At 48.3% G+C, this 26,730-nt stretch overlaps 1 protein-coding gene across 3 annotated transcripts in view; it reads right to left on the reverse strand.

Annotated features, from left to right (window-relative positions):
- The window catches only part of Cacna2d4 (calcium voltage-gated channel auxiliary subunit alpha2delta 4), a 104,071-nt gene extending 94,092 nt beyond the window's left edge, over window positions 1-9,979 (reverse strand). For 2 of the 3 annotated variants that reach the window (XM_057779970.1, XM_057779961.1), the window contains exons 1-6: window positions 9,734-9,897; window positions 6,625-6,706; window positions 4,988-5,104; window positions 4,586-4,645; window positions 2,552-2,714; window positions 1,647-1,778 (exon numbers count right to left, since the gene is read on the reverse strand). In XM_057779970.1, the coding sequence (XP_057635953.1) occupies window positions 1,647-1,778; window positions 2,552-2,714; window positions 4,586-4,645; window positions 4,988-5,104; window positions 6,625-6,706; window positions 9,734-9,897 (718 nt within the window). Of the gene's footprint in view, window positions 1-1,646; window positions 1,779-2,551; window positions 2,715-4,585; window positions 4,646-4,987; window positions 5,105-6,624; window positions 6,707-9,733 lie in introns of all 3 variants that reach the window. The other variant, XM_057779954.1, reaches the window with a different exon arrangement.
- Window positions 9,980-26,730: the final 16,751 nt, after the last annotated feature.

Raw genomic sequence — 26,730 nt, forward strand, 5'->3', positions numbered from 1 at the left:
ATGTACAAGACGAGTTACATCTTCCGATTCTACCACGCAAGGCTATGGCAATCAAAATGGTGCTATTCACACACACAATGACACAGGGACCCGTGAAATAGACGAGAGACACGGGAAAGAAACCCTCACGTCATGATCAAATCACTGTTGGCATGCAAACGACAGTCTTTAAACAAATAGAAAACTGGGCAGCTACATGCGAGAGAAAGAAGCTGAGCCCTTCCTAGCACAATACACAAAAGTAACTCAAAATGAGCAGAAGCTTAAGCGTAAGACTCACAACTGCAAAATTCTTACTAGAACACATAGTGGAAAATTACCCTGACACCAGAGTTGGCAACAATTTCTTGGCCACAGTACCAAAGGCATAGACAATAAAAGAAAGGTGGGATAATTTAAACACTATCTATTAAAAGACTACAAGACAATATCAACAAATTAAAAGAGCAACCCACAAAATGGGAGGAAATATTTGTAAATCATTTAGCCAATATGAAATAATACTCAGAATATACAGAGAACTCCTGAGGCTCAACGAGAAAAAAAAAATCCGTTAGAAATGGACCCAGAGGGCTCTTCACAGGATTCCTACTCTGGGGACAGTGCGAGTTCCTGCAGCATCAGGGTCTCTGTATTGGAGAGGGTTAAATGAACCTAGACATTGAAGTGGAAACCCGCAGCCAACCGAGAATGTATGACAAAGACATCGGGGAGTTTGGGAGTGATGAGAGACACACTTGCTCTTTGCACCCTGTGAGAGGGGTTGACCTCCCATCCTGGAGACATAAAGAGGTCCATTTTTATCATTCCAGGGTCTGGCCAGACAAGGGAACACTGAACGTCTTTTTGGACATAGAAACATGAGATGTGGAGGTGAATTTTTCTAAGTGGCAAGAAACCAGAAAAGACCCACAAACACTGTGGTTGGTGGGGGTTTTTCTATTCCCATTTTTTTGGTATATGGGGTGTGAGTATGTGTGTGTGTGTGTGTGTGTGTGTGTGTGTGTGATATTTGTGGACATACGTGTATGGGGGCTAGCACTTGTGGAGGCAAAAGATCAACAGCGTGTGTCTTCCTGTTGCCCTCCACCTTATTATTTGAGACACAGTCTTCACTGAATCCATGGAGCTCACCAATTCCACCAGAGAGGGTGCCCAGTGATTTCCCAGGATCCCCTGTCTCCAGCCCTGCAGGGCTGGGATTACAGGTGTGCACATGCACATAGGTTCTAAGGATGCGAACCCAGGTCCTTACGATTGTGCAGCAAATGCCTTTCCAGGGAGTCACTCCCCATCCCTTTCCTGTTTCTGTGTGATTAAGAGAACTTTCCCCATTTTGTATGAGGGCAGTGTTCTCGGCTCTCCAACTCGGAAGATCCCTTAAGGTGAGGGATTGCAGGGTCCTCCGTGACATTGTCAGCAGGCTATCCAAGGACAGGCACTTACTCAGCGTTGGTGACTACCGTGATTGCTTAGTGGCGTTACTCAGGCGTTCACCCAGCAGCTCCCTCTGACTACCTCATAGTAGGTTGTAAGAAGGCCAAGCATGGGTCAAAAATGCCTTGGCTATGAGGCCTTCGAGTCTTCATACTTTGTTCTCAGAGAACAAGCGCAGAGGCAGCGAAGGTGCTGCCCACTATCCTTACCTGGATAGATCCTGAAGAACCCAGTTGAACTGCCAAAATACTGCCAGGTCAGTGTGGGGTCTCTCTGGAAGTTCTCCACAAACACAGGGTTCAGGGCCTCGGACATGTAGACTCCATTTAAGATGTCTGGGTCTGAGAGTGAGATCATGGAGGGAACTTCAGAGGCCGTTGACATTAGATGCATCTGTCTCATGCTACACATGCAAACACGGGCAAACTTCCCCTGCTTCCCTTAGACCTGCATCAGGCTCACATGTAACCCGTGCTCCCTAACCCAGAAGCATCACCTCTCTACCAGCCCACATGCTGAGGTTTGGATGTAGTCTGTGTGTGTGTGTGTGTGTGTGTGTGTGTGTGTGTGTGTGTGCCCAGGGTTTGTGTTTGAATGTGCAGTGTTCAGTACTGACGTATGAGAGAGGATGGAGTATGGCGGGGGGGGGGGGGATGATTGGATCATCACCCCAGGGCAGAGTTTTTACAATTCTATGGATTCTGGTGAGTTCCCTTGAAAGAGTTTCTGTGGAAGAGACCGGTTTTCCCACTCTCTAGCTTTTTGCGTGGTTGCACTCTCTTACACAGATCCCCATCATGATACCCTCTACAAGAGTAGGATGCAGCTGGGGACCTCACCAAAGCAGTGTAGTGCTGGCCGGACTCAGCTTCCCAGACCTTGAGCTCGGGAAACCTCGCCTAAGTTATTCAGCTTCAGGTATTTCGTCAAAGCAACAGAAAACAGAAAACACCATGTGTGTGTAGAATAATCTCCTTTCTCACCCTATCAAGAAGATTGGAGAGACAGCTAACGCCCTATAGGGCTTCTTGGGAAAATTGACACAAACTGTTTAAAAGCCCTCCAGGGCCCCTGTCCTGTCCCCTAGTCTACCCGATGGTGAGGACATGGCCACCTTTGTTGTACACGTTGGTAGGTAGCTGCACACTGCTCAGGGAGACGTTCACCCTCTGGTTGCTGAAGTGTGCATTGGGTTCAAGAAGAAACTCGGCTCCCAGCTCCACGTAGTTGCCCTTCTCGTCCTTCTCATTGATAAGCACCGAGTTGTAGTAGTTAAACTGGGGAAAGAGGGGACAGGTCCAGAAGAGGCAGCCCAGGCACAAAGAGGGAGAAGGGAAGAGAAAGGGAGGGAGGGGAGCTTCAAGGGCCAGAGGAACCGAGCATAAGGCCAGGCAGGAAGGACTGGTGGTGCCTGGTTATGCTGCACTTGGTGGAAAAATCAGGCAAAGATGGGGCAGGGAGGCCACAGCACACATAAAGATAGTTGAATCTGAGGGCTTCCTAACTGGATAAGGTCAAATCGGCCTAGTGGTTGCTTTGATTCTCCACTTGGCTTACTATGCGTGGGAAAGTCACAAGTCAGAGACAGACAGACTGACAGACAACCCGAGACTCAAGAGCCATATGGAGGCACAGGACCATGTCAGCACCATCAGTTTCTTCCAAGGGGTGAGGGTCCTGGAGGCCCAGATAATTCAAGGAGGAGCGTCTGGGGCCCTGCCCTGCCAGGGGGCCTGTGTCCTGCTGTCTCCTCCCCACAGGGCAGGAAGGCTGTGACCCAAGAGGCCATAATCAGACGCACTTTCTTCCTTACTCCCCCACACCACAAGCCCCACACTTTGGCTCCCTCTAGAACCGTGGCCACAGATCCGTCCCAGCTTCATCTTGCTGCCCTCTGGTCAATATTGGCTTTGTGAGCTCAGTTCCAGCTATGTCCATCCCTGACTCCAACCCACACGTACAAGCTTGGGCCATTTTGGAAGAGGGATCCTAAATTGAGAAAATGCCTCTGTCAGATTGGCCTGGAGGCAAGTCTGTGCAGGCATCCTTCTATTGATGATTGCTATGGAGGGCCGAATCCCCTGTGGGCAGTGCCACCCTGGGAAGAGGGCCAAGCCTACTGTGGGCAGTGCCACCCCGGGAAGAGGGCCAAGCCTACTGTGGGCAGTGCCACTTGTGGGAGGGCCAAGCCCAGTGTAGGCAGTGGCATTCCTGGAAAGATGGCCATGTCCACTGTGGGCAGTGCCACCCCGGGAAGAGGGCCAAGTCCACTGTGGGCAGTGCCACTTGTGGGAGGGCCAAGCCCAGTGTAGGCAGTGGCATTCCTGGAAAGATGGCCATGTCCACTGTGGGCAGTGCCACCCCGGGAAGAGGGCCAAGTCCACTGTGGGCAGTGGCACCCCTGGGAAGAGGGCCGAGTCCCCTGTGGGCAGTGCCACCCCTGGGAAGATGGTGAATGGTTATATAAGAAAACAAATTGAGCAAAATGAAGGAAAACCACAATAAGTACTTTCCTCCCCGGGTCTGCTTCAGTTTCTGCCTCCAGATTCCTGCCTCGATTTCCCATCTAGGCCTCACCCAGTGATGGACTGTGGTTGTGATGTGTAAGCATAATAAACTCTTTCCTCCACCAGTTGCTTTTGGCCATGGTGTTTACCACATGTAATGGAAGGCAGCCATGGCACCCAGCATCCAGGATCTTGGCCCTGGCCTCCCTCAGTGGACGTCCCATTTTGCTGTCCCCTGGACACAGAGGGTTTGTATCCATTGTGTCCTCATCTGCCTTGAGCTTCCTTCTTCCTGTGCCTTTTAGGATCTCTCAGCTCAGAGACACTTGTTTATACCTCAGTCTTCCAAATGCCCTTCCCAGGGCCATCCCTGCTGAACTTCCCCTCTCCTGTCCACTTCCTAGTGCTCGCTGGCCCACCCCACATGCTGACTCCATGCTGTCTCGGGGAGCCTCAGGAGCTGGTGTGAAGACCTCACTGACAAACCCAGGGCACAGCGTGGCGCAGGGACATAGATTGAATAGCTGTTGCTCAGCTCCCTGAACGGCTGCTGTTCTGGCTGACGTGGGGGTGGGGCAGAGCCAGCCAGTCTGGCATCTACTCAGCCAGCCAGCCTGGCATCCACTCCCAAGAGGACTTACCACCAGAGAAGCATTATACTCATGATTCAGGTCGGCCTCCTCAGCGGCCTCCACCAGGCTCTGAGGGAGGGAACATGACCGTTACCATCAGCTGTTCTCCTCCGCCACCCCACCCCAAGCTCTCTGCTCTTCTCTTCCCTCTCCAACCCTCTGCTTTCTTCTTTTTCCCTTTCAGCCACGAGGACCCACCCTTCGTGGTTCCTACATGCTCCGAGGAGCTCAGGGGACCTCATCCCTGAATGCCTACAAAGCCTGGCTGGGAATAGCATTGTGTGATATGCCTACCCTGACACCTGTGGTGACCTGGTTAGTATAATGAGGTCTACACTCCACACAGCCAGCAGAGGCCCATCTACAGTCAATGGAGTCCGAAAGGCCAGTGCTGGGGATGGGCAGCAGTACCTTAACGGCCTCGACTTTCCTCCTAAGCATGGTCTCCATGTCCTCTGAGAACTTCTTCACCAGCTCTAAGCCATCTACCTCTTCGATCTTCAGACTGGCTTCTGCATCCTTGTACTTCTGGGCAGGGCAAAGGAGAAAGACGTGGGCCTGAGTGCACCAGGGCCGTCCTTGCTCTAAGACCTTACCAGCTCTCCATGTACCCACCCCATGACATCCTAATCACAGTCTCAAACAGCCTGTCCTCAGATGTCCTCTGTTCATGACTCCAGACACAAGGAAGTTATTATCCCCAATGGGAGCTGACTGACACTTGGGTAGGAATTAAACTTGACACCAGCCAGAGCCAGTGAGCTGGGCAGCTAGGACCCTGGGGGAGACAGAGTACCAGAGTCCCTGTCCTTGCTCTTTGTGAAGCACAGCTTCCCTGGCACCTGCTGTGAGGCCAAGAAGCAGCCTCTGTGTCTGTTCACCTTTGCCCAGCTCCCAAGAGCATCACCTCCTGTACTGGGCCTGCATCCTACTGAGGACCCAGGGCAGGAGTTCCAAGAGTGATGCTGGTGAGCCTAGGGGAGCCTAAGAACTAGCTTCAAATTCCTGTCTGCCCTGGGACAATCCTCAATGAGTCACCAGTGACTCTTGGCCAGCCCCTGCAGCCTGCTGTCCCTGCGATCTTAGACAAGGTACCCGGCGTCATCTTCTGTAAGATGTGATGCATCTAGAGCTTTTGACAGTGCTGTAGCATGCATAGATTCTAGAGAACACTTTCAGCTTCAAGGACTAACAATCCCTCATTGTCTTCCTCACCTGGGGCTGCAGGGTTCAAGCAGGAAAATCAAACAAGCTGTTGTTCACAACATAATGGGGTGTTGAGAGGGCTCCTGTAGTCTTAAGGCTGGGAGAGACCCCAGGGTCTGCCCTGGCCCCTCCCACCTCCTGCAGCACTAAGGGGATGAGGGAGGGTGGCAGGTGCTCAGGGCTGGCATAAAAGCGGAGACATCCATCACTTCCAAGATGGAGAGGCTGCCTCTTGGGATGAATTAAGCCTTTCATCCCTCTTGGGTTATGGTGCTGAAAGAAGACAAGACCCTGAGAGCATGTCCAGGGAGTCAGGTCCCAGAAAAAGATGCCAGGGTTGCCCTTCTGTCAGGCCCACTTCTGCTGGGAACTGGGCATGGGATCATCTTGTCAGGGTGCATGGGATGCCAGATACCCGAGCACAGCCTGGCTGTTGGGGTGCACTGGAACTGCTCTGCCTGCAGAGAGGAAACTGACAGCTGCTGCTTGCAGCTGGCACTGCTGGGCTGTTTGATGCTCCTTCTGCGCCCAACCCCCACGCTCTGATCTGCTCTCTGGCTCCTCCCCAGGCATCCATACCAAGCCTCCACTACCCACCCAATGAACCCCGTGCAGGTCTAATCTTGTCCTTGGCTTCCCAAGATGCAAACTGACAGAATGCTCTTGAGCTCACTGTCCACACGATGCCTTAGGAATGGAGCCTCCTGGGGCCCCATCTGAATATGGTAAGATTGACAGAGATGATCTCTCAGGCCCCTTACAGCTCTGATGTTGAGAGTTCTATCCCTCTGTGAGAAGGGGCCCTGTGACCATTCTGGAACTCCCCGGGAGAGGTCACCGACCTTCTGCAGCAACAGCGAGCCTGAGTATCTGGTCACCGTGTTGTACAGATTCCTGCCGAAGGTGTCGGCCCACAGCTTCACTCTGTAGGACAGGAAATCCTAAGTGCACGTTCTCACTATGATCAGGAGTCAGATCCTCAAGGTGATGGTCACATCATGTACATGCAAAGCAGGCATCTCACACACAGACACACTTGTGACCCACAGACATCCACACACATGAACACACATACACACATATACACACACACACCAACACCAGCATTCCTGTAATGGTTAGCTTAGTCAACTTTGTCACCAGCCTAGAGCCACCCAGGAAGAGAGTCTCAACGAGGGGCTGTTTATATTAGGTTGGACTGCGGGTGTGTCTGTCGAGGGACTGTCTTAATTAACTGGTCTGGGAAGATCCAGCCCACTGTGGATGGCATCATTTCCTTGGCACCAGCCCTGAACTGAATAGAACCAGAGAATTGAGCCGAGCACAAGTGAGCAAGCAAGGAAGCCTGCGTGCACGCACTTCTCTTTGTTTTTAACTATGGATGTGATGTTATCATCTCTGTTCAGGTTCTGCTACCTTTCTTCCCTGCTGTGGTGGACTGGAGCCTGGGATTGTGAACTCTCTACTCTGAGTTGCTTTGGTCCGAGTGTCTCTCACAGGACAGAGGTAAACTAGGCCAGCTCCTATCCAAACCCCTCCCGAACGGCAGCCTGGCCGGGGTGGGAAACTCTGGCTGTGGTACACACACTCTGCCTGGCTTCAGTGGGCCCCAGAGCTGATGGGCTCAAAGTGGATTCTAACCCCATGGTCTCAAGGACTTTCCAGTGAGAAGAGAAAGAGGAGGGAGTCTGTGCAGGTCCAGACTAGAAGGGAAAAACCCTGAACCAGTGCGGCACTTCCTGAGCCAACTTGGACATTTCAATGACCAGTCCGTTACTATGTCTACTCAAGGCTATAGGACACTGACCTGTTGAACCCTCAGATGGTGGGGGCAGGGCAGAATGACTCCAAGTATCTGTCTGGAGTAGGGCAGGTTAGAAGGGAAACCTGGTCTGGGCCCTGACCCTTCCTTCCTCCCTAGAAGGTAGACTTCAGGTCCTGTCAGGGGCCATGCAACCAGAATAAGTATGGCTCCTTTAAGGTCAGCAGCATCCACTCGCACTGGCACTTACTGAGGTCTGACTGCATGGCACACTATCTCCATAGCAGCCACACACTCTTAGGGACATGCCCTTTCCATGGGGTAGAGTGGTACTCTTTTGGAGGAGGATGGTGGTGATGGGGAGGGGAGAAGCCGAGGAAGCAGAATCTGAGTTCGGCATCTATAGTGGGATAGAGGTTAGCGTGATGAGATCTGGAAAAGAATTTTAGGTGGAGAGCTTGGAGAAGTGGGAATGACTTCAAGACCTTCAGCTTGACTTGATGACCATTGCTGAGACTGTAAGGAAGGTGGCCTGAGCGAGAGAGAGAGAGAGAGAGATAGAGAGAGAGAGAGAGAGAGAGAGAGAGAGAGAGAGAGAGAGAAAGGTGATGCATGTCTCTTGGGCTTTGTTGAACGTCAACCTTCTGACGCAAGGTAGCAAGTGTCACTGGGTCGGTTGCACACCCCATAACTTTAGGGGTCACAGAAACACTGCATACTTGATGAGCTCCCATGATGCTCAGGAATAAGTGGGCACAGGCATTGAGTGTGGGGTCTGGTAGGTAAGAGACTGGGTAGAGCTAATTAGAACAAGAAAAGGACTGAGACACAGGGCAAATGGACTCTTAGCAAGGAAAGTGTGTAGTATGGGTTGATCTGTGATGACAGGCAGTGGGGCATCCATGGTTTGAGGGGCATGCAGATGCCAAAGTTCTCTTGAAGTTGGCAGGAAAGTCACTCAGGAGCCCACAGGAAGCCAGTCATTGTGCTTCAGGAATCAAGGTGTGGGGGTATCAAGAGAAAAGGGGAGCACCCTAAGCAACAAGGTGTGGGGGCCACAGTTTCCAGGATCAATCAGCAGGAGAGTTTTGGCACCCTTGTGTAGAGCAGATGCAGAGGGCAAGTGGCCATGGCTGAGGCTGAGTGGGAGGGTCAACAGGACAGAGGCAGAGGACTGCAAGGGACCTGGTGAGAGAGGGAGGAGAGTGGGTGGCAGATCTCCTGGGACGGGCAATCAGCAGCAGCAGGGCGTTGTGGGGGTGGCTATCCTATGCTGCTCCCGAAGTTTCTGTGTGGACAGCCTGCCTGGATGCCAGCCGTCTTTTCTTGGCCCCCTGCCATCCTGGAACTTGCCTTCTGAGATAAAGACTGCTGAGCTTATGCAAGGCTGCAGGGGATGTCTCAAACACCAGGCTGGCTCAGCAGCATGAATTCCAGCACTTTCATCTTTGGGTCTGTGTGACTGGAGAATGGTATTATCTCCATCACCAAGGGACTGTCTGAGATGAAGACAGCATTGGCACAGTGCTGAGCAGAACAAGGAGGGGTCACCGGGTGTCGTGGAAGCCCACTCTTTCCAAAGCAGAAACTGCTTCCCTGGGCCCCTGTTCTGGCGCTCAGGCTCTAGCGGTTGTGCTCAGATGTGAACTGTGAAGAGTCAGTCTAGGATGCTCTGCTCCCCTTAGTATCTGGAATGTTCCAGACTAAAGAACAGACACCCGGAGAGATTGTATGCATGATGGGTGCCATGGTGGGGTGTAGAATCAAAGACCTGAAGGAGGCAGAGAGGTATAGAGAGAATGAGGCCATTGGAACCCATCCTAACTGAGTTCCTAGATAAGACCCTGCTGTTTGGAGGCACCATCCTGGCTGTCCATTGACAGTGGCTTTACCCTTTCTCAGTGTGCAAGCACCAATCATCCAATGAGTCCTCAGGGGCCACTTCTAGAACCATGGTAGCCCAATCCCACCCTCTCTTGTAGTTATCCTCCCAGCTGGAAGCCTACACCCTCATCTAGCCCCGACATCAACCACACAAAGACAGGAGGTAAGGGCAGGTAGGCTCCAAATCAGTAAGGATTTGAGAAGGGTAGAGGCAGGAAGGAAAGGGTCTCTCAGAGGCAGGACAATTGGCCAGAGGTGGGAGGTCATGAGAAGAGTCTTCAGGGTAGCATCGAACTCAGGCTCACATTTCCGGAGGAATTCTGGTCTGGCCCCTCACAGCAGTCAGGGAGGTGTCCAAAAGAAGCAAGCACAGGATGAGCAGCGTCTTCCTCAGGAAGGTCCAGGTTGCTGACCGCTGTCCATAATGGCCCTGGTTGTGGTTGGAGGGCAGCATGGGACATCTTGGCATGATGCTTCCACCAGGAATGGCCAAGGGGAAGACTGAGCCCCTTGCTGTAAGTGTGCTAGCTGCCACCTGGATCCCTGGGCATCCAAGCGTTCTCCCTGCTGGCAAATCCTAAGTTAAAAGGCTCTGCCTCCAGCTGCAGCTAGCAGAGGGGCAGCCTCAGATGATCAAGGCTTTGCTGTTCAGAGGGAGAGGCAGTGAGCAAATGCCCCCCTCTAATCCTTTAGCCTCTCCTCTAATCCCTTCTTGTTGCCAGAAGAGGGGTTAGTGCAGGAGTGGGGGACCTCAGTAGGATTACCCTGATTCCGGCTCTGAGCAGCTGGGCCAGCACACCCTTCTGCTCCTAAGAGGCCATCCCGTGTCCACAGAACAGCCTCTGAGCTCAATGGAATGAGGATTTCCCACTCCAGGGGCTGAGCTTGTTCAGAGCTGTGTTGGGCTCAGACCCTGAAGGACCCTCATAACCCGCTGAGTATCCCTAGGAGGGCATGACCAACCTACTCTGTGGAGCTAGGCTCTGCGGGTGCTGAAAAGGACAGAGGGAAGGGGACCCGGACCTCACAGGCTGTGCACACACACCCCTCTGCAAACGATGCTTCTTACTTGAGTTTTGACCTGCTCCAAGGAAAAAATATCAAAGTTTCCCCATCCCCTCCACCCAGCCGGAAGTCATCCCTCCACTTTCCATCTCGGATTTCCACTGCCTCATTTTAGTGAAATCCTGTCATTTTCTTCCTTTTCATCACTGTCTTCCCCAGATTACAGCCAGTTACTCCCTATGGCCTAACCTTGGGGTTCTTCTGCTGGCCGGTCATGTGCACATCTGGACTAATTGGCATGGGAACCTCTTGGGGTCTGGTGCTTTTATTTTCTATTCATGGACCCATCAGCAGGAATCCGTTGCAGGAGCCTGGGCAGAAATCTGACATACAGTTGTCCTTCTATATAGCTGTCTCTCAGCCCTTGGGAGGCCACCTCCTTTTACTTTCCTGTCAGCTTCAGCAGGTGTCCCTTTGTCCCTGCCGTGCCTCCTCTACTTTCCTTATATCTGGCCTCACCAAGCACCACCGTTAGTTAGCCATGCTTGGGTTGTTCCATGAAGTCCCTGTACTTCCTGTGGCCCTTGTCTGACAGCTGGTCTCCTTGGCCCAGAATCAACTCCACATCACCCTGTATTTAAAAACTCAGGGACTCTTTGGAAATGCAAGGCCTTTGTCTTTGCTCTGCTCAGGGGACCCTGTAGCTGCCATCTGACTCAAAGAGGTTTTTTAAACTGCAGGTTATTAGGTCCAGTGCCTACTGGGCCTGGCTTCCTCCCTGCTTCTGTCTCCCTCCCTGTTTGGGTCCTTGCTTTTCCTTAGGCACATTGGGTGTGCTCTGCTTCAGGGCCTACACTGTGGAGTCTGTGGCCCCCCTGCAACGGTGCCTTCCCCTTCCCATGACTGGCTCCCTCACTTGGGTCTAGTGTCATTGAATTGGGTCTTGACCGTTTGCTCTCTGTTCCTAGGACATGGAGCATTTGGTTTCTGTCCATGGTCCTGGAGTCAGAATTCCCAGAAGCAGGATGTTGGAGTCTGGTGAGGGCCTGTGAAGCCTCTTTCACCGCAGAAAGCCAAAGAGAGGTGAGGCTCACAGACAAAAAGTTACCAAAAACAACACAAGAATCATACACACACACACAATGCACGCACACATGCATACACACACACAATGAAAACACACACATACACTCATGTACACACTATGGAAAACACACACACATACACACATGCACAAACACAATGGAAAACACACACATATGCATGCATGCACACGTGCACACAATGGAATTCATTTTGTGTTGGCTAGATAAATCCTCCTGGGCACAGGGCCTGCCCTGGAGTGTTATCAATATGTCCAGTGACCGTCATTGGAGAAAACTGGCTTTCCTCATCTCCATAGGTATCCATAGCAAACAGCTTTTTGGTTAGAGCGAGGGCTTTGTGTCCACTTCCTACTTAGAGGATTTTTTGGGTGTATTTACAGTGGTTTTACTAGTTGAATGTCCCTAGTCAGGATTTGAAATTGGAAATCTGAGATGATCTGATCAAAGCCAACATTTCCAAGTCCCATCTCACAGGTGAGGTCGTCCTGATTTATTGTTTTTCAAAAAAGGTCTCATGCATCCAAAGATGACTTTGAAGTTATTATGTAGCCAAAGGTGACTGGGAACTTCGAATTCTCTTGATTCTACTTCCTGAGTACAAATCACACACACACACACACACACACACACGCTAGTGTGCATGCACACAATGCAAGGAGCATACACATGTGTGTAAACACAAAGGCACATGCATTTGCACACATCTACATGTAATCCTATATGCACGTGCATACACATACTTGAGCCCATGTGAATATTCACAAACATTTATACACATAGTCACACACATGAACATATGGATGGCCACTGTATTAGTTCCTTTCCTGTTATTGTCATAAAACATTATGGCCAAGGTTACTGAAATGATGAAAATCCAATATCTTTCCACAAGGGTAGAGGCAGATGGTCCCAGAATTGGCTAGTGCAGGTCAAAGATGTTACCAAGGACCAAAGTTCCTTGCACTGTCATCATCTGTCATTCTCTGAATTTTGGATTGTCATTGTTCCAGGAATTGTACACATGATAGCATCTTGATGGAGGCAAGTGACTAATTTTTCTGTAGATCTCTTGTATCTGGTAAACAAAATACTCCCAAAACTGCCCAGCAGACTTCTGTCTACCTGTCTTTGTACAGACAGCATTCTCCACTCTGTCCTGACTGGAGGTAGCCAGGAAATAGGACACCATGTCTAGGTTAGAGACATCACAGGTGCCTCCTGGATGGGGATAGGGCTACCCTCCAAAAAGTGTAGCCACACAGGCAATTCCAGAAAATCTAGGATCTGCTGGAATGGAAGCAGGGTGGGGAAGGACAGGTCCCTGCCACCCACCCTGTCAGGGTGCCCACAGTGTGTACATTAGACTTCTTCTTTAGCTAGTGAGCACCCCTTTCATAGGCCTTAGGGATAGAGCCAGTGATACTCCAGGGACAGCCTAGACCTGCTAAGTGCTATTTCCAAGGTGTGGGCATCTTGGCTTCTCAGGTATCTTTGGTGCTGGCTAATAGCTGGAACCCAGTCTCTTGGCTTCTTACGTGTCTAGAGTCAGGTACACTCAAGAGAAACGCTGCAAATGGTGAGGTAGGTGGTGGATTGTGGGAGCCTGGGCTTCTGTATTAAGATGTCGTCAATCATAGAGATGACGGTTTTCAAATGCTTGTGGGTTGGCTGGGTTGAGCATCCTATTGCCATCTGTACAGTGGATTCATAAAATGACACTGGTTTATGGAGGCAGGCTCACAAGGGAAACCGTGTGTCAGAGCAAGAAGTGATCGACTGCTCTCTTTGGGCACATAACACCATCCAGCTCAGTCTGTCTGGCGCTGGGGGCAAATCCTCAGGGCAAGTAGGCAGGCGAGACTTCCTTTGTTTCACTGGCCTGCCTGCAACAAGAAGGTAAGGGCTTTGTTTAGGAACTACCCAACCTGCACGGAGACCTGATCTAGGCACCAGGAGAGACAGCAGCGGGTGAGTTTGTGACCAGCGGTGGCGGAAGCAGCCCTGGACAGGGAACTCTGAAGTTCCTCACCCCCCACCCTATACTCCCTGGGCTCCCTGCAGGGGCTCTACACCCTGCATACTGCCTCTCTCTTCTTGTCCCACCCAGCTTGCATCCAGAACCCTTCTTCCTTCTGCCCCCTTTCCTCTTTGGGCACATAACACCATCCAGCTCAGTCTGTCTGGCGCTGGGGGCAAATCCTCAGGGCAAGTAGGCAGGCGAGACTTCCTTTGTTTCACTGGCCTGCCTGAACAAGAAGGTAAGGGCTTTGTTTAGGAACTACCCAACCTGCACGGAGACCTGATCTAGGCACCAGGAGAGACAGCAGCGGGTGAGTTTGTGACCCGCAGTGGCGGAAGCAGCCCTGGACAGGGAACTCTGAAGTTCCTCACCCCCCACCCTATACTCCCTGGGCTCCCTGCAGGGGCTCTACACCCTGCATACTGCCTCTCTCTTCTTGTCCCACCCAGCTTGCATCCAGAACCCTTCTTCCTTCTGCCCCCTTTCCTCTTTGGGCACATAACACCATCCAGCTCAGTCTGTCTGGCGCTGGGGGCAAATCCTCAGGGCAAGTAGGCAGGCAAGACTCCCTTTGTTTCACTGGCCTGCCTGCAACAAGAAGGTAAGGGCTTTGTTTAGGAACTACCCGACCTGCACGGAGACATGATCTAGGCACCAGGAGAGACAGCAGCGGGTGAGTTTGTGACCAGCGGCGGCGGAAGCAGCCCTGGACAGGGAACTCTGAAGTTCCTCACCCCCCACCCTATACTCCCTGGGCTCCCTGCAGGGGCTCTACACCCTGCATACTGCCTCTCTCTTCTTGTCCCACCCAGCTTGCATCCAGAACCCTTCTTCCTTCTGCCCCCTTTCCTCTTTGGGCACATAACACCATCCAGCTCAGTCTGTCTGGCGCTGGGGGCAAATCCTCAGGGCAAGTAGGCAGGCGAGACTTCCTTTGGTTCACTGGCCTGCCTGCACCAAGCAAGGTAGGAGCTTTGTTTAGGAACTACCCAACCTGCACAGAGATATGATCTTGGCACCAGGAGAGCCATCAGTGGGAGAGCTAATCTGGGTACCAGGAGAGCCGTCTTTGGGCACGGAGATCTGATATTGGTACCAGGAGAGACATCACTGGAGCACCAGGAGAGCTATCACTGCAGGGTGCCATCACTGGGAAGGTACATCAGTAGGCAAGGAGACCTGATCCGGTAAAAGAAGATCCATAGGGGAGCATTCGGAGAAAGAGATGGGCAGGCGCCAATGCAAGAATTCACCCAACAATCTGAAAAACTATATGAAACCACCAGAACCCAGCGACCTCACAACAGGAGGACATGAACACCTTAATCATGAAGAAGTAGATAAAATTGACTTTATGAAAGTGATTGACGCCCTTAAACAGCATGTAAAAAATGCCCTTATAGAAATGGATGAGAAGTATAACAGAAAGTTTGAAGAATTGAGTAAATCAGTGAATGATACCCTAGGAAACCAAGGAAAAACAATCAAACAGATAATGGAAACAGTTCAAGACTTAAAAACTGAAATGGAGGCAAAGAAGAAAACACAAACAGAAGGCCAGCTGGACAGGGAAAATCTAGGTAAATGAATAGAGACTACAGAAGCAAGCATAACCAACAGAATACAAGAGATAGAAGAAAGAATCTCAGATTCTGAAGACACCATAGAGAAAATAAACACGCTGATCAAAGAAAACAGCAAGGCCAACAAATTCTCATCACAAAACATTCAGGAAATATGGGACACAATAAAAAGACCAAACCTAAGAATAATAGGAATAGAAGAAGGAGAAGAAGCGCAGCTCAACGGTCTAGAAAATATATTTAATAAAATTATAGAAGAAAACTTTCCCAACCTAAAGAAAGATATACCTATAAAGGTTCAAGAAGCATACAGAACACCGAATAGGCTGGATCAAAAAAAACATACTCTCGCCATATAATAATCAAAACACAAAACATACAGAATAAAGAAAGAATACTAAGAGCAGCAAAGGAAAAAGGCCAAGTTACTTATAAAGGTAAACCTATCAGACTTACACCTGACTTCTCTATGGAAACCATGAAAGCCAGAAGGTCCTGGATAGATGTACTGCAGAAACTAAGAGACCATGGATGCAAGCCCAGACTACTATACCCAGCCAAGCTCTCGTTCACTATAAATGGAGAAAACAAAATTTTCCAGGATAAAAACAAATTTAAACAATACGTAGCCACAAATCCAGCCTTACAGAAAGTAATAGAAGGAAAATCACTAATCAAGGAGTCCAACAATGACCACAGTAACTCAGACATCTAGAGACCCTTTACCAGCACATCTCAAAGAAGGGAAACACACAAAATCTACTACTAAAAAAAAATGACCGGAGTTAACAACCACTGGTCTTTAATATCACTTAATGTCAATGGACTCAACTCACCTATAAAAAGGCACAGACTAAGAGATTGGATACGAAAACAGGATCCAACATTCTGCTGTTTACAAGAAACACACCTCAACCACAAAGACAGGCACCTACTCAGAGTAAAGGGCTGGGATAAGGCTTATCAAGTAAATGGACCTAGGAAACAAGCAGGTGTGGCCATACTAATTTCTAACAAAGTTGACTTCAAACTTAAATCAATCAGAAGAGATGGAGAGGGACATTTTCTACTCATAACAGGAACAATTCATCAGGATGAAATCTCAATCCTGAATATCTATGCCCCTAATATAAAAGCACCCACGTACGTAAAAGAAACATTGTTAAAACTCAAGGCAGCCATCAAACCGCACACATTAATAGTAGGAGACTTTAATACTCCTCTCTCACCAACGGACAGGTCAATTAGACAGAAACCTAACAGAGAAATAAGAGAATTAATGGAGGTAATGAATCAAATGGACTTAACAGACATCTATAGAATATTCCACCCAAATAGGAAAGAATATACCTTCTTCTCTGCAGCTCATGGAACCTTCTCAAAAATCGACCACATACTCGGTAACAAAGCAAACATTCACAGTTACAAAAAAATATTAATAACCACCTGTATCTTATCAGATCACCATGGATTAAAGCTAGAATTCAGCAACAATGCTACCCCCAGAAAGCCTACAAACTCATGGAAACTGAATAGTCAACTACTGAACCATACCTGGATTAAGGAAGAAATAAAGAAAAAAATTAAAGTCTTCCTTGAAGACAATGAAAATAAAGAAACAACATACTCAAACCTATGGGACACTATGAAAGCAGTCCTGAGAGGAAAGTTCATAGCACTAACTGCCCACTTAAAGAAAACAGAGAAAGCACACATTGGAGACTTAACAGCCCACCTGAAAGCTCTAGAAAAAAAAGAAGCAGACTCACCTAGAAGGGGTAGAAGACTGGAAATAATCAAACTGAGGGCTGAAATCAACAAAATAGAAACACAGAAAACAATTGAAAGAATCAATAAATCAAAAAGCTGGTTCCTGGAGAAAATCAACAAGATTGATAAACCCCTATCCAAACTAATCAAACGGCAGAGAGAGAATCTGCAAATTAATAAGATCAGAAATGAAAAGGGAGACGTAACCACAGACACAGAGGAAATTCAGAGAATCATTAGATCTTACTACAAAAGCCTGTATGCCACAAAACTGGAAAATGTAAAAGAAATGGACACTTTTTTAGATAAATACCATATACCAAAGTTAAACCAGGACCAGGTGAACAACCTAAATAGACCTGTTAGTCGTGAAGAATTAGAAGCGGTTATCAAAAACCTCCCTTCCAAAAAAAGTCCAGGACCAGATGGTTTCAATGCGGAATTCTACCAGAACTTCCAAGAAGACCTAATACCTATACTCCTTAAGGTATTTCACAATATAGAAACAGAAGAGTCATTGCCAAATTCCTTTTATGAAGCTACAGTAACTCTGATACCAAAACCACACAAAGACCCAACCAAGAAAGAAAATTACAGGCCAATCTCACTCATGAACATCGACGCAAAAATCCTCAACAAAATTCTGGCAAACCAAATCCAAGAACACATTAGAAAAATTATCCATTATGATCAAGTAGGCTTCATACCAGAGATGCAGGGCTGGTTTAACATACGCAAATCTATCAATGTAATCCATCATATAAATAAACTAAAAGAAAAAACCATATGATCGTCTCATTAGACGCTGAAAAAGCATTTGACAAAATTCAACATCCCTTTATGATAAAAGTCTTGGAGAGATTAGGGATACAAGGGTCATACCTAAATTTAATTAACGCTATATACAGCAAGCCGACAGCTACTATCAAATTAAATGGAGAGAAACTTAAAGCCATCCCACTAAAATCAGGAACACGCCAAGGCTGTCCACTCTCTCCATACCTCTTCAATATAGTTCTCGAAGTTTTAGCAATAGCAATAAGACAACATAAGGGGATAAAGGAGATTCAAATTGGAAAGGAAGAAGTTAAACTTGCATTATTTGCAGATGATATGATAGTGTACATGAGCGACCCCAAAAACTCCACCAAAGAACTCCTACAGCTGATAAACGCCTTTAGTAATGTGGCAGGATACAAGATCAACTCCAAAAAATCAGTCGCCCTCTTATACACAAAGGATATGGAAGCAGAGAGGGAAATAAGAGAATCATCACCTTTCACGATAGCCACAAATAGCATAAAATATCTTGGGGTAACTCTAACCAAGGAAGTGAAAGATCTATTTGACAAGAACTTTAAGGCATTGAAGAAAGAAATTGAAGAGGATACCAGAAAATGGAAGGATCTCCCTTGCTCCTGGATTGGGAGGATCAACATAGTAAAAATGGCAATTCTACCAAGGGCAATTTATAGATTCAATGCAATCCCCATTAAAATCCCATCAAAATTCTTCACAGATCTTGAAAGGACAATAATCAACTTTATATGGAGAAACAAAAAACCCAGGATAGCCAAAACAATCTTATACAATAAAGGAACTTCTGGAGGCATTACCATCCCTGACTTCAAACTCTATTACAGAGCTACAGTAATGAAAACAGCGTGGTACTGGCATAAAAACAGAGCAGTCGACCAATGGAATCGTATAGAAGACCCGGATTTTAACCCACAAACCTATGAACAACTAATTTTCGATAAAGGAGCTAAAAGTATACAATGGAAGAAAGAAAGCATCTTCAACAAATGGTGCTGGCACAATTGGATGTCAACCTGTAGAAGAATGAAAATAGATCCATATCTATCACCATGCACAAAACTCAAGTCCAAATGGATCAAAGACCTCAATATCAATCTGAACACACTGAACCTGATAGAAGAGAAAATGGGAAGTACCCTACAACATATGGGCACAGGAGATCGCTTCCTATGTATAACCCCAGCAGCACAAACATTAAGGGCAACATTGAATAAATGGGACCTCCTGAAACTGAGAAGCTTCTGTAAAGCAAAGGACACTGTCATTAAGACAAAAAGGCAGCCTACTGACTGGGAGAAGATCTTCACCAACCCCGCTACAGACAAAGGTCTGATCTCCAAAATATATAAAGAACTCAAGAAACTAGACTTTAAAAGGATAATTAACCCAATTAAAAAATGGGGCACTGAACAGAGAATTCTCATCAGAAGAAGTTAAAATGGCCAAAAGATACTTAAGGTCATGCTCAACCTCCTTAGCGATCAGAGAAATGCAAATCAAAACAACTTTGAGATATCATCTTACACCTGTCAGAATGGCTAAAATCAAAAACACCAAGGATAGCCTTTGCTGGAGAGGTTGTGGAGAAAGGGGTACCCTCATCCATTGCTGGTGGGACTGCAAACTTGTGCAACCACTTTGGAAATCAGTGTGGCGGTTTCTCAGAAAAATTGGGATCAACCTACCCCTGGACCCAGCAATAGCACTCTTGGGAATATACCCAAGAGATGCCCTATCATATGACAAAAGCATTTGTCCAACTATGTTCATAGTAGCATTATTTGTAATAGCCAGAACCTGGAAGCAACCTAGATGCCCTTCAATGGAAGAATGGATGAAGAAAGTGTGGAATATATATACATTAGAGTACTACTCTGCGGTAAAAAACAATGACTTCTCGAATTTTGCATGCAAATGGATGGAAATAGAAAATACGATCCTGAGTGAGGTAACCCAGACCCAAAAAGAAGATCATGGGATGTACTCACTCATAATTGGTTTCTAGCCATGGATAGGGGCCACTGAATCTATAAGTTGTGATCCTAAAGAAGCTAAACAAGAGGGTAAACCCAAGGAAAAACATATAGATATCTTCCCAGCTATGGGAAATACACAAGATTGATGGGCCAAAAATTGGAATCTTGGGGGGTGGGGTGGGATGGGGATGAGGGGTGATGGGGAGAGAAAAGTGTGAAGGAGAGGATGAGGGGAACTGGGGGAATCGGGGTGATTGGGGTTAAAGGAAGGTTGGATTGGGGAGCAGGGAAACTCATACCTTAGTTAAGGGAGCCACCTAAGGGTTGGCAAGAGACTTCAACCTGGAATGGCTACCAGATGCCCAGGGCAATGTCCCCAGTTAGTTCATTGGGGCACCTGAGGATAGGGAACCTGAAATGAACCTATCCTATAATCATACTGATGAATATCTTGCATATCGCCATAGAACCTTCATCTAGCGATGGATGGAGATAGAGCCAGAAACCCACACTGGAGCACCGGACTGAGCTCCCAAGGTTATAATGAGGAGCAAAAGGAGAGAGAACATGAACAAGGAAGTCAGGACCATGAGGGGTGCACCCAACCACTGAGACAGGGGGGCCGATCTATTGGGAGCTCACCAAGGCCAGCTGGACTGCTACTGAAAAAAACATGGGATAAAACTGGACTCTCTGAATGTGGCAGACAATGAGAGCTGACGAGAGGCCAAGGAGAATGGCACAGGAACTTTCATCCGGCGATGGATCGAGAGAGAGACAGAGACCCAATTTGGATCAACCGTCTGAGCTCTTAAGGTCCAAATGAGGAGCAGAAGGAGGGAGAACATGAGCAAGGAAATCAGGACCACGAGGCGTGCACCCACCCACTGTGACAGTGGAACTGATCTATTGGGAGCTATCCAAGGCCAGCTGGACTGGGACTGAATAAGCATGGGTTCAAACTGGACTCTCTGAACAAGGCGGACAATGAAGGCTCATGAGAAGCCAAGGACAATGGCACTAGGTTTCAATCCTAATACATGAACTGGCTTTGTGGGAGCATAGCCTGTTTGGATTCTCACCTTCCTGGACCTATATAGAAGTGGGAGGACCTTGGTCTTCCTGTAGAGCAGGGAATTTGGACTGCTCTTCAGTATCGAGAGGGAGGGCGAGTGGACTAGGGGGAGGAGAAGTGGAGTGGGGATAGGGTGAGGGGAGCGGGGGGAGGGGGCAATATGTGGGAGGAGGGGGAGGGAAATGGGAAACGGGGAGCAGTTGGAAATTTTAATTAAAAAAGAATAAAAAAAAATAGAAATAAAAGTGTTTTCCACTTTGAAAAAAAAAAGAAGTGATCGACTAGATACATGCCTGACATGAGGACAGAAAGCAGCAATGTAGCATTTGGTGGTCAAGGAGAATCAAGTTCCTAACACAATAGCATCGACAGAAATGCAAAATATATGGAAAGATTTCTCCTAATGCAAAAATCACTAATAGAAAAATAAGGGCATATTTCATTAAAATTATGAGCATGTATACTATGTCAAGAAGCACTATTAAGACAATAAGGGCAAAAAACAGATGGGAAGAAAACGTTTCTGTCCAAGGCAGCAAATGATGCATATGTGAATGTATGAAGAATTACAACCAATATGGAAGAGCAAAGCCCATGGGGAAATGGGCCCATATGTCGGTCAAGCTTTTCCCACAAGCTAATCTACAGTCATTTCATCTGCAGCAGGGCACAGAGCATGAGCCATGTTCCACCAGAAAGGCTGAAAGGGAGGGCAGTATCTTGCTGTGATGTGGATGTGTAGCCAGAGGGGTTCATATGCGACCCAAGGAAGAGTCTTGGGGCTGGGGAACATCTACAACTCTATGCTCACAGTTCCACCCTTGGGAAAAAGCAAGCTGAGAGGACCCACACATGCTCCATGCAAAAAGTGCTCATTGCGTTACTCATAAAAGTCCAAAGTCTGGAAGAACCTAAGGTTTATCAAGGTCCAACAATTCAAATGCGTGTGCACATTCATGCATCTGAATACTGCACAGCAAAGCAAATAAACATGGTGAAGATGTCAGGTAATAAAGAACAGAGTCTTGTAATCACATTTATATGAACTTCAATAAAAGCATCGCCAACAGCAGGAGTCAGGGCAGTAGCAGCTCATGCTGGGAAGGCCCAGTAACTCACACACACGTCTCTAAATCCAGCTTGGGATACTTGCACTTCAAGTCTAGAGTGAGTTCTCTACTGAAAATGTAATTAGCATAGTCAATGGGCCTCAATCCTGGTGTCTTCCCACTGAGTGCCTGAAGGTCACCTGTCAATGCAGGAAGGGCCCCTGCTTTGTGGAACTCCAGAAGCATGGTTGCTTTAAGTTGGTTTGTGTCCTCTGTCGGATGCACATGGCTTCCAGTACCCGAGATTAGGTCCTTATTTGGAAACAGGATATAGTCATCGGTCAAGGTAAGGTCTTGTTGGAATGAAGTGGAGGCTAATCCAACACAGCTGATGTCCTTACAGAAAGGGGACGGAGCAGATTTGGACACAGCAAGGAGAACAATGTGTATAGACGGAAGCAGGGACAATGTGATGCTTTTCCAAGCAAAGTATGCCAGCTGTCAGCTGCCAGCCACCACAGAGTAGAGTTTTCTCCCTGGCCTCAGAGAGGCTTGGCCCTCTGACACTTTGGTCTGGATTTCTGGACTCTAGAGTTGTGGGAAAGTGAGTTTCTATTGTTAAAGGGGCCCAACCAGTGGCATTTTAGGAAGCCCCAGAAAGAGGCCGTGTTCCAACAGATCCTGAATCGCTCTCCTTGGTCCTAGCCCTCTTCTGGGCACCCATCCCATTTTCCTGGGACTTGTCACTTCTCCAAAGCCAGGAGATAGATGACTCTGGCTGGAGTGTATAGGGCACATAGAAAAGATTTTTAGAGGAGGGGAAGGGTCATTCAAGGTGACAAGCAAGGTCACTGCCTCCCTCTGATTGATTGTGCATTCGCTAGAAATAGCTGATAGGTGCCAACCCACCGGGGATAAAGCTAGGGATGCATAGAATGAAGGTGATAGAGGTTTTGTGAAGGATGTTGGAAGCAGCCTGAAGAGGTGTGTGGGTGTGTGTGCGTGGGTGTGTGTGCACGCACGCACATTGGTGAATGTGAATGTGTGTACATGTGTGACAGGGTCCAAATGCGTGTATCATCATTTTTGTCTACTTATGTTCTGGAGACACTGAGAAATTAAAGAAAACGCCAGAGAAGGGACCCAGCTGGAGAACTGGCCCCTTAAAAAAAATCCCCAAACTCCTCCTTCTCGTCTCCTGGGCTTACTTTCTTAATTAATGCCTGTAGGACGTGTTTAGATGCCACAAGAAAAAGCAGCAGCTTTAAAAATAAACCCAGACTTCTAAGGGTTGACTAATGTCTGAGCCCTTAGCTTGAGGAGAAAGGTGTTGGGTGGCGGGTAAGTGTCCAGTCCAAGGGAGGCTGCCGAGGGCTGAAGGTGCACCAAGGGCCTACTTCTGTACCCCAAAGCTGCCTCTTTGGGCAGTTTACAGCTCCCCTCTGAGCTGGTGCCTGTGAGATTCTTTCTCATACAACCTACCCAGCACCTATGCCCAAGGTTGTGCAGTTGTACTGAGCTGAGCACAAGAGACGTGGCATCTGAGAGAAGTGGGCAGGGGCTGTTCAGCTGCTCCCATGTGCAGATGCGCTGTACTGGTTCAGAACCACCCCCACACAACCTGTTCAGGGAGGACCCACGCTGGGCTTTCCAAGGGAGGCTTAGGAAAGCAAAGCCCTCAGATCCAGCGGATGGCAGAGCTGGGTGGGACTGGGAGCTCACCCACTGAACTCCCAGGAGGCCCTTTCTGGGCCACTCCTGGGCAGCTGTGGAGAAAGAGTGAAGGCCATCGTCCAGCGGGGATGAAGCACATAACCTCTCTAACCTTACATCTTAACCAAACAGAGAGGGCCTAGATGTGGAGACTGGAAAATATCACATGTGGTCCAAGCCTTCCTTCAGCAGACAAAAGCGTCGCCCAGTGATTGCACCTCCTGGCTTTCATCACAGGAAGCTCTGCTGGAAGTCAGGTTCCCAGTCTGGGGTGGAACCATTCGTCTGTGGCTTGGTGTCTTCCAGGCAGTTGGTCTAAGGCTGACATTAACTCCGTGGTTGAGCAGCACAGTCCCTAGGGCTGGATATGTGGCTGGGTGTTTGTACAAACAAGAACCGTTTGTTCTTGCTTTCTAAAAAGGGTCCAAGGTAATATCTAGTGCTATTACTAATGGTTGACAGGTGCATCCCAGTTAGCGTGGCTTTTCTCTAACCAGCTTTTCTAACTTAAATTATCCAGTTTCTCTAATTACATTTTGCCTCTGGGTTTTTTACCTTTCTTTATTCAGTATATCCATCATTCTTTCTAACTTTGTGGATGGCTGTGTGGCTTTGTGGCTGGCCCCTGGTACCCTTCTTTTTTTTCCCTTTCCTTTTCTCACCCCTTGCTCTAGTCCCTAGTTAACTCCTCTTACCCCTGCCAAGCCCACCTATTTCTCTCTCCTGCCTAGCTATTGGCCATTCAGCTCTTTATTAGACCAATCAGGTGTTTTAGACAGGCAAAGTGACAAGTTTCACGGAGTTAAACAAATGTAACCTAAAAGAATGCAACACATCTTTGCATCATTAAAGAAATGTTCCACAGCATAAATGAATGTACCATGTCTTAAACTAATATTCCACAACATTTGGTGATGGGGAATCTTTGCCAACCAATTATCTTTAGGAGGTGGGACCAAGTTAGAGTGTGGCTTTGGCACCCGGCCCAGGTGCCCTCTTTCTGTGTGGTTCCTTCACAGCACAGCTGAGCTTGGACATCTCGTTCTAGCTTCATGAGTTTTTCCCTTTTAATAAATAAAAATATAATTGTTTTATCTTTTAGCTAGCCTGGTTATTTCTCGAATCAAGCTAACTTCTATAATTTACCTTATTATCCAAATGGAGAAAATGACTTGAAGTGTGTGTGTGTGTTTAGGTTTTCCTGCAGGCTCAAAGCAACGGAACTAACAGACAGAGACACAAACCAAACTCTGAGACAGTTGACCCCTCCCCTGTCTCATGCAAAGGTGATTTACTTGGATTCTTCTTCGCAGACGGATGTCTGACCGCCACAGCTGCTCATGTTCTCTTGGGCTTGTCCTCCTTCTCAGCTGCCAGGGATCCTAGAGAAGATGAGGACCCGAGCATCCCTTTCTGCTAGAATCCACACATGATCCCACTGTGTGTAGGTCCAGATGGCCTCCTTCAGTCACACCTCCTCTTCTATGTTCTAGCACAGTGGTCCGTACTCTGTCTTCCCCCCTCCCACATCAAACAGGGTGGCTGCTGCTCACTGCCTTTGTGGTTTCTGCCTTCAGCACCAACCTTTGCCCCTTCAATGAGCTGCTCAGATATCACCTCTTCCTGGAACCCTTTGGCCCGCCTCCTCTTGCTTCACATTCTTCACAATAGTGCAGGACCAATAATGATTACCCTGGCAATACTGTTTTATAATCAACCTTCCTCCGTCCTGGATTGCAAGGTGTCTCCAGTGCAGCCCACAGCCTGTGCACAGAAGGCTGGGTGCATATTGATACCACAAGCAAATGGAGCGACTCCCAACTTAGTGTGTGGCAAGGAGCTTGGGAGACAGCCCATTTCCAGCAGATGGGAAGACGGGTGTGTCCTCTGGATATCTGGGGATGCACAGGTACACTCTTTTTGAGTAAAGGAGGAGTGAAGGATTGGGAAAGATACTGAGGAGGATGGAAAGCCAGGAATGGCTGCCTCTCAGCTAACGTGGCTGTTTGACTTCGATAAAACGGCAGCATCTGATGGGGCATGGCCATGAACATGAAGAGGAGGCCACAGAATAGAGCCCCTTATGATTTAGGGGCTCATTGTCTATGGATATTGTGTGGGGCTCTTTTCTCTGACTCTGGAAGCACTGGAAGAACATAGTGGGGGAATAAACTTAAGAAACCCATGAGTCTAGAAAAGTGTCATGGGCAGAAAATACAAAGCTGTCACATGAGCTATTTGTAAGAGAAGACTCTGGGTGGCAATGACGAGGAGCTGGGCCATGCCTCCCCCTTGAGGCCGAGTGGTACACATTCTGCAGAACTGCTGTAAACAGGATCACAGGTACACACTGTAAACATGTGTGGTTCAAGCTAAGTGTCAATTCCAGGCTCATGGAAATCAACCCCGCTCCCAAGACAGCGATTCTTGTACTCACGTGGTGGAGGAGGAGACGAGGTGGAACCGGAATCCAGGTCATTCTCACCCTGTACAGCCCTTGGCACAGCATTGCTTGGGATAAGGAACCCGTGACAGCCCAGATCTTAGACCTGCCAGCTTGGTCTCAAGCCCTGGAATGGTGTGGGTGCCCATGTGCTGTGTACACCAGACAGATGGTTGGAGGGCAGGGCAGGTCTCTGGAAGGAGCTGGACCTGTTGAGGGGCTGGTACGTGTGCCCACTTGCTAGGAAGGCCAGAGAGAAGAACTGGCCTTGTGTTGATCAGTGTCTGTAGAGCTGGGCCCTCGTTACCCCCAGTGTCACCTGACTCTCCCCATAAGACTGTGGGACTCCACCTTGGCTTTTTCACAAGCACTTAGGACTCTGCTCTTGGTCCTCACACTTCTGAGGAAAACTGTTGGCATTGGCTCACCACCCCTTCTCTTGCCTATTTCGAACACCCTTTACTTCCGTTCTGCCGTGTCCCTCATCAACTTGCCAGACTTTGAGTTCCATTCATTTCCATCTCCAGTAGCTCTGGGGACTTAGCCTAAACTGCATCCAGAGCTGGCTCAGCGTACCCCCTGCCCCCCATGCTGTCTGCCTGGCCCTTGGAGAACATTCATTACCAACAGTGATCTGCTGTTCTCCCCCCGTTGGTGTTTAAGACCACAGTCTTCACACATGGTTTTTATTTGTGTACTTTTCTTGGAGCCCTAAGCTGTTGGAAGGCATTACTCAGAACTAA

This window comes from Chionomys nivalis, chromosome 1 (assembly GCF_950005125.1).
Source record: "Chionomys nivalis chromosome 1, mChiNiv1.1, whole genome shotgun sequence".
Lineage (NCBI taxonomy): Eukaryota > Metazoa > Chordata > Mammalia > Rodentia > Cricetidae > Chionomys > Chionomys nivalis.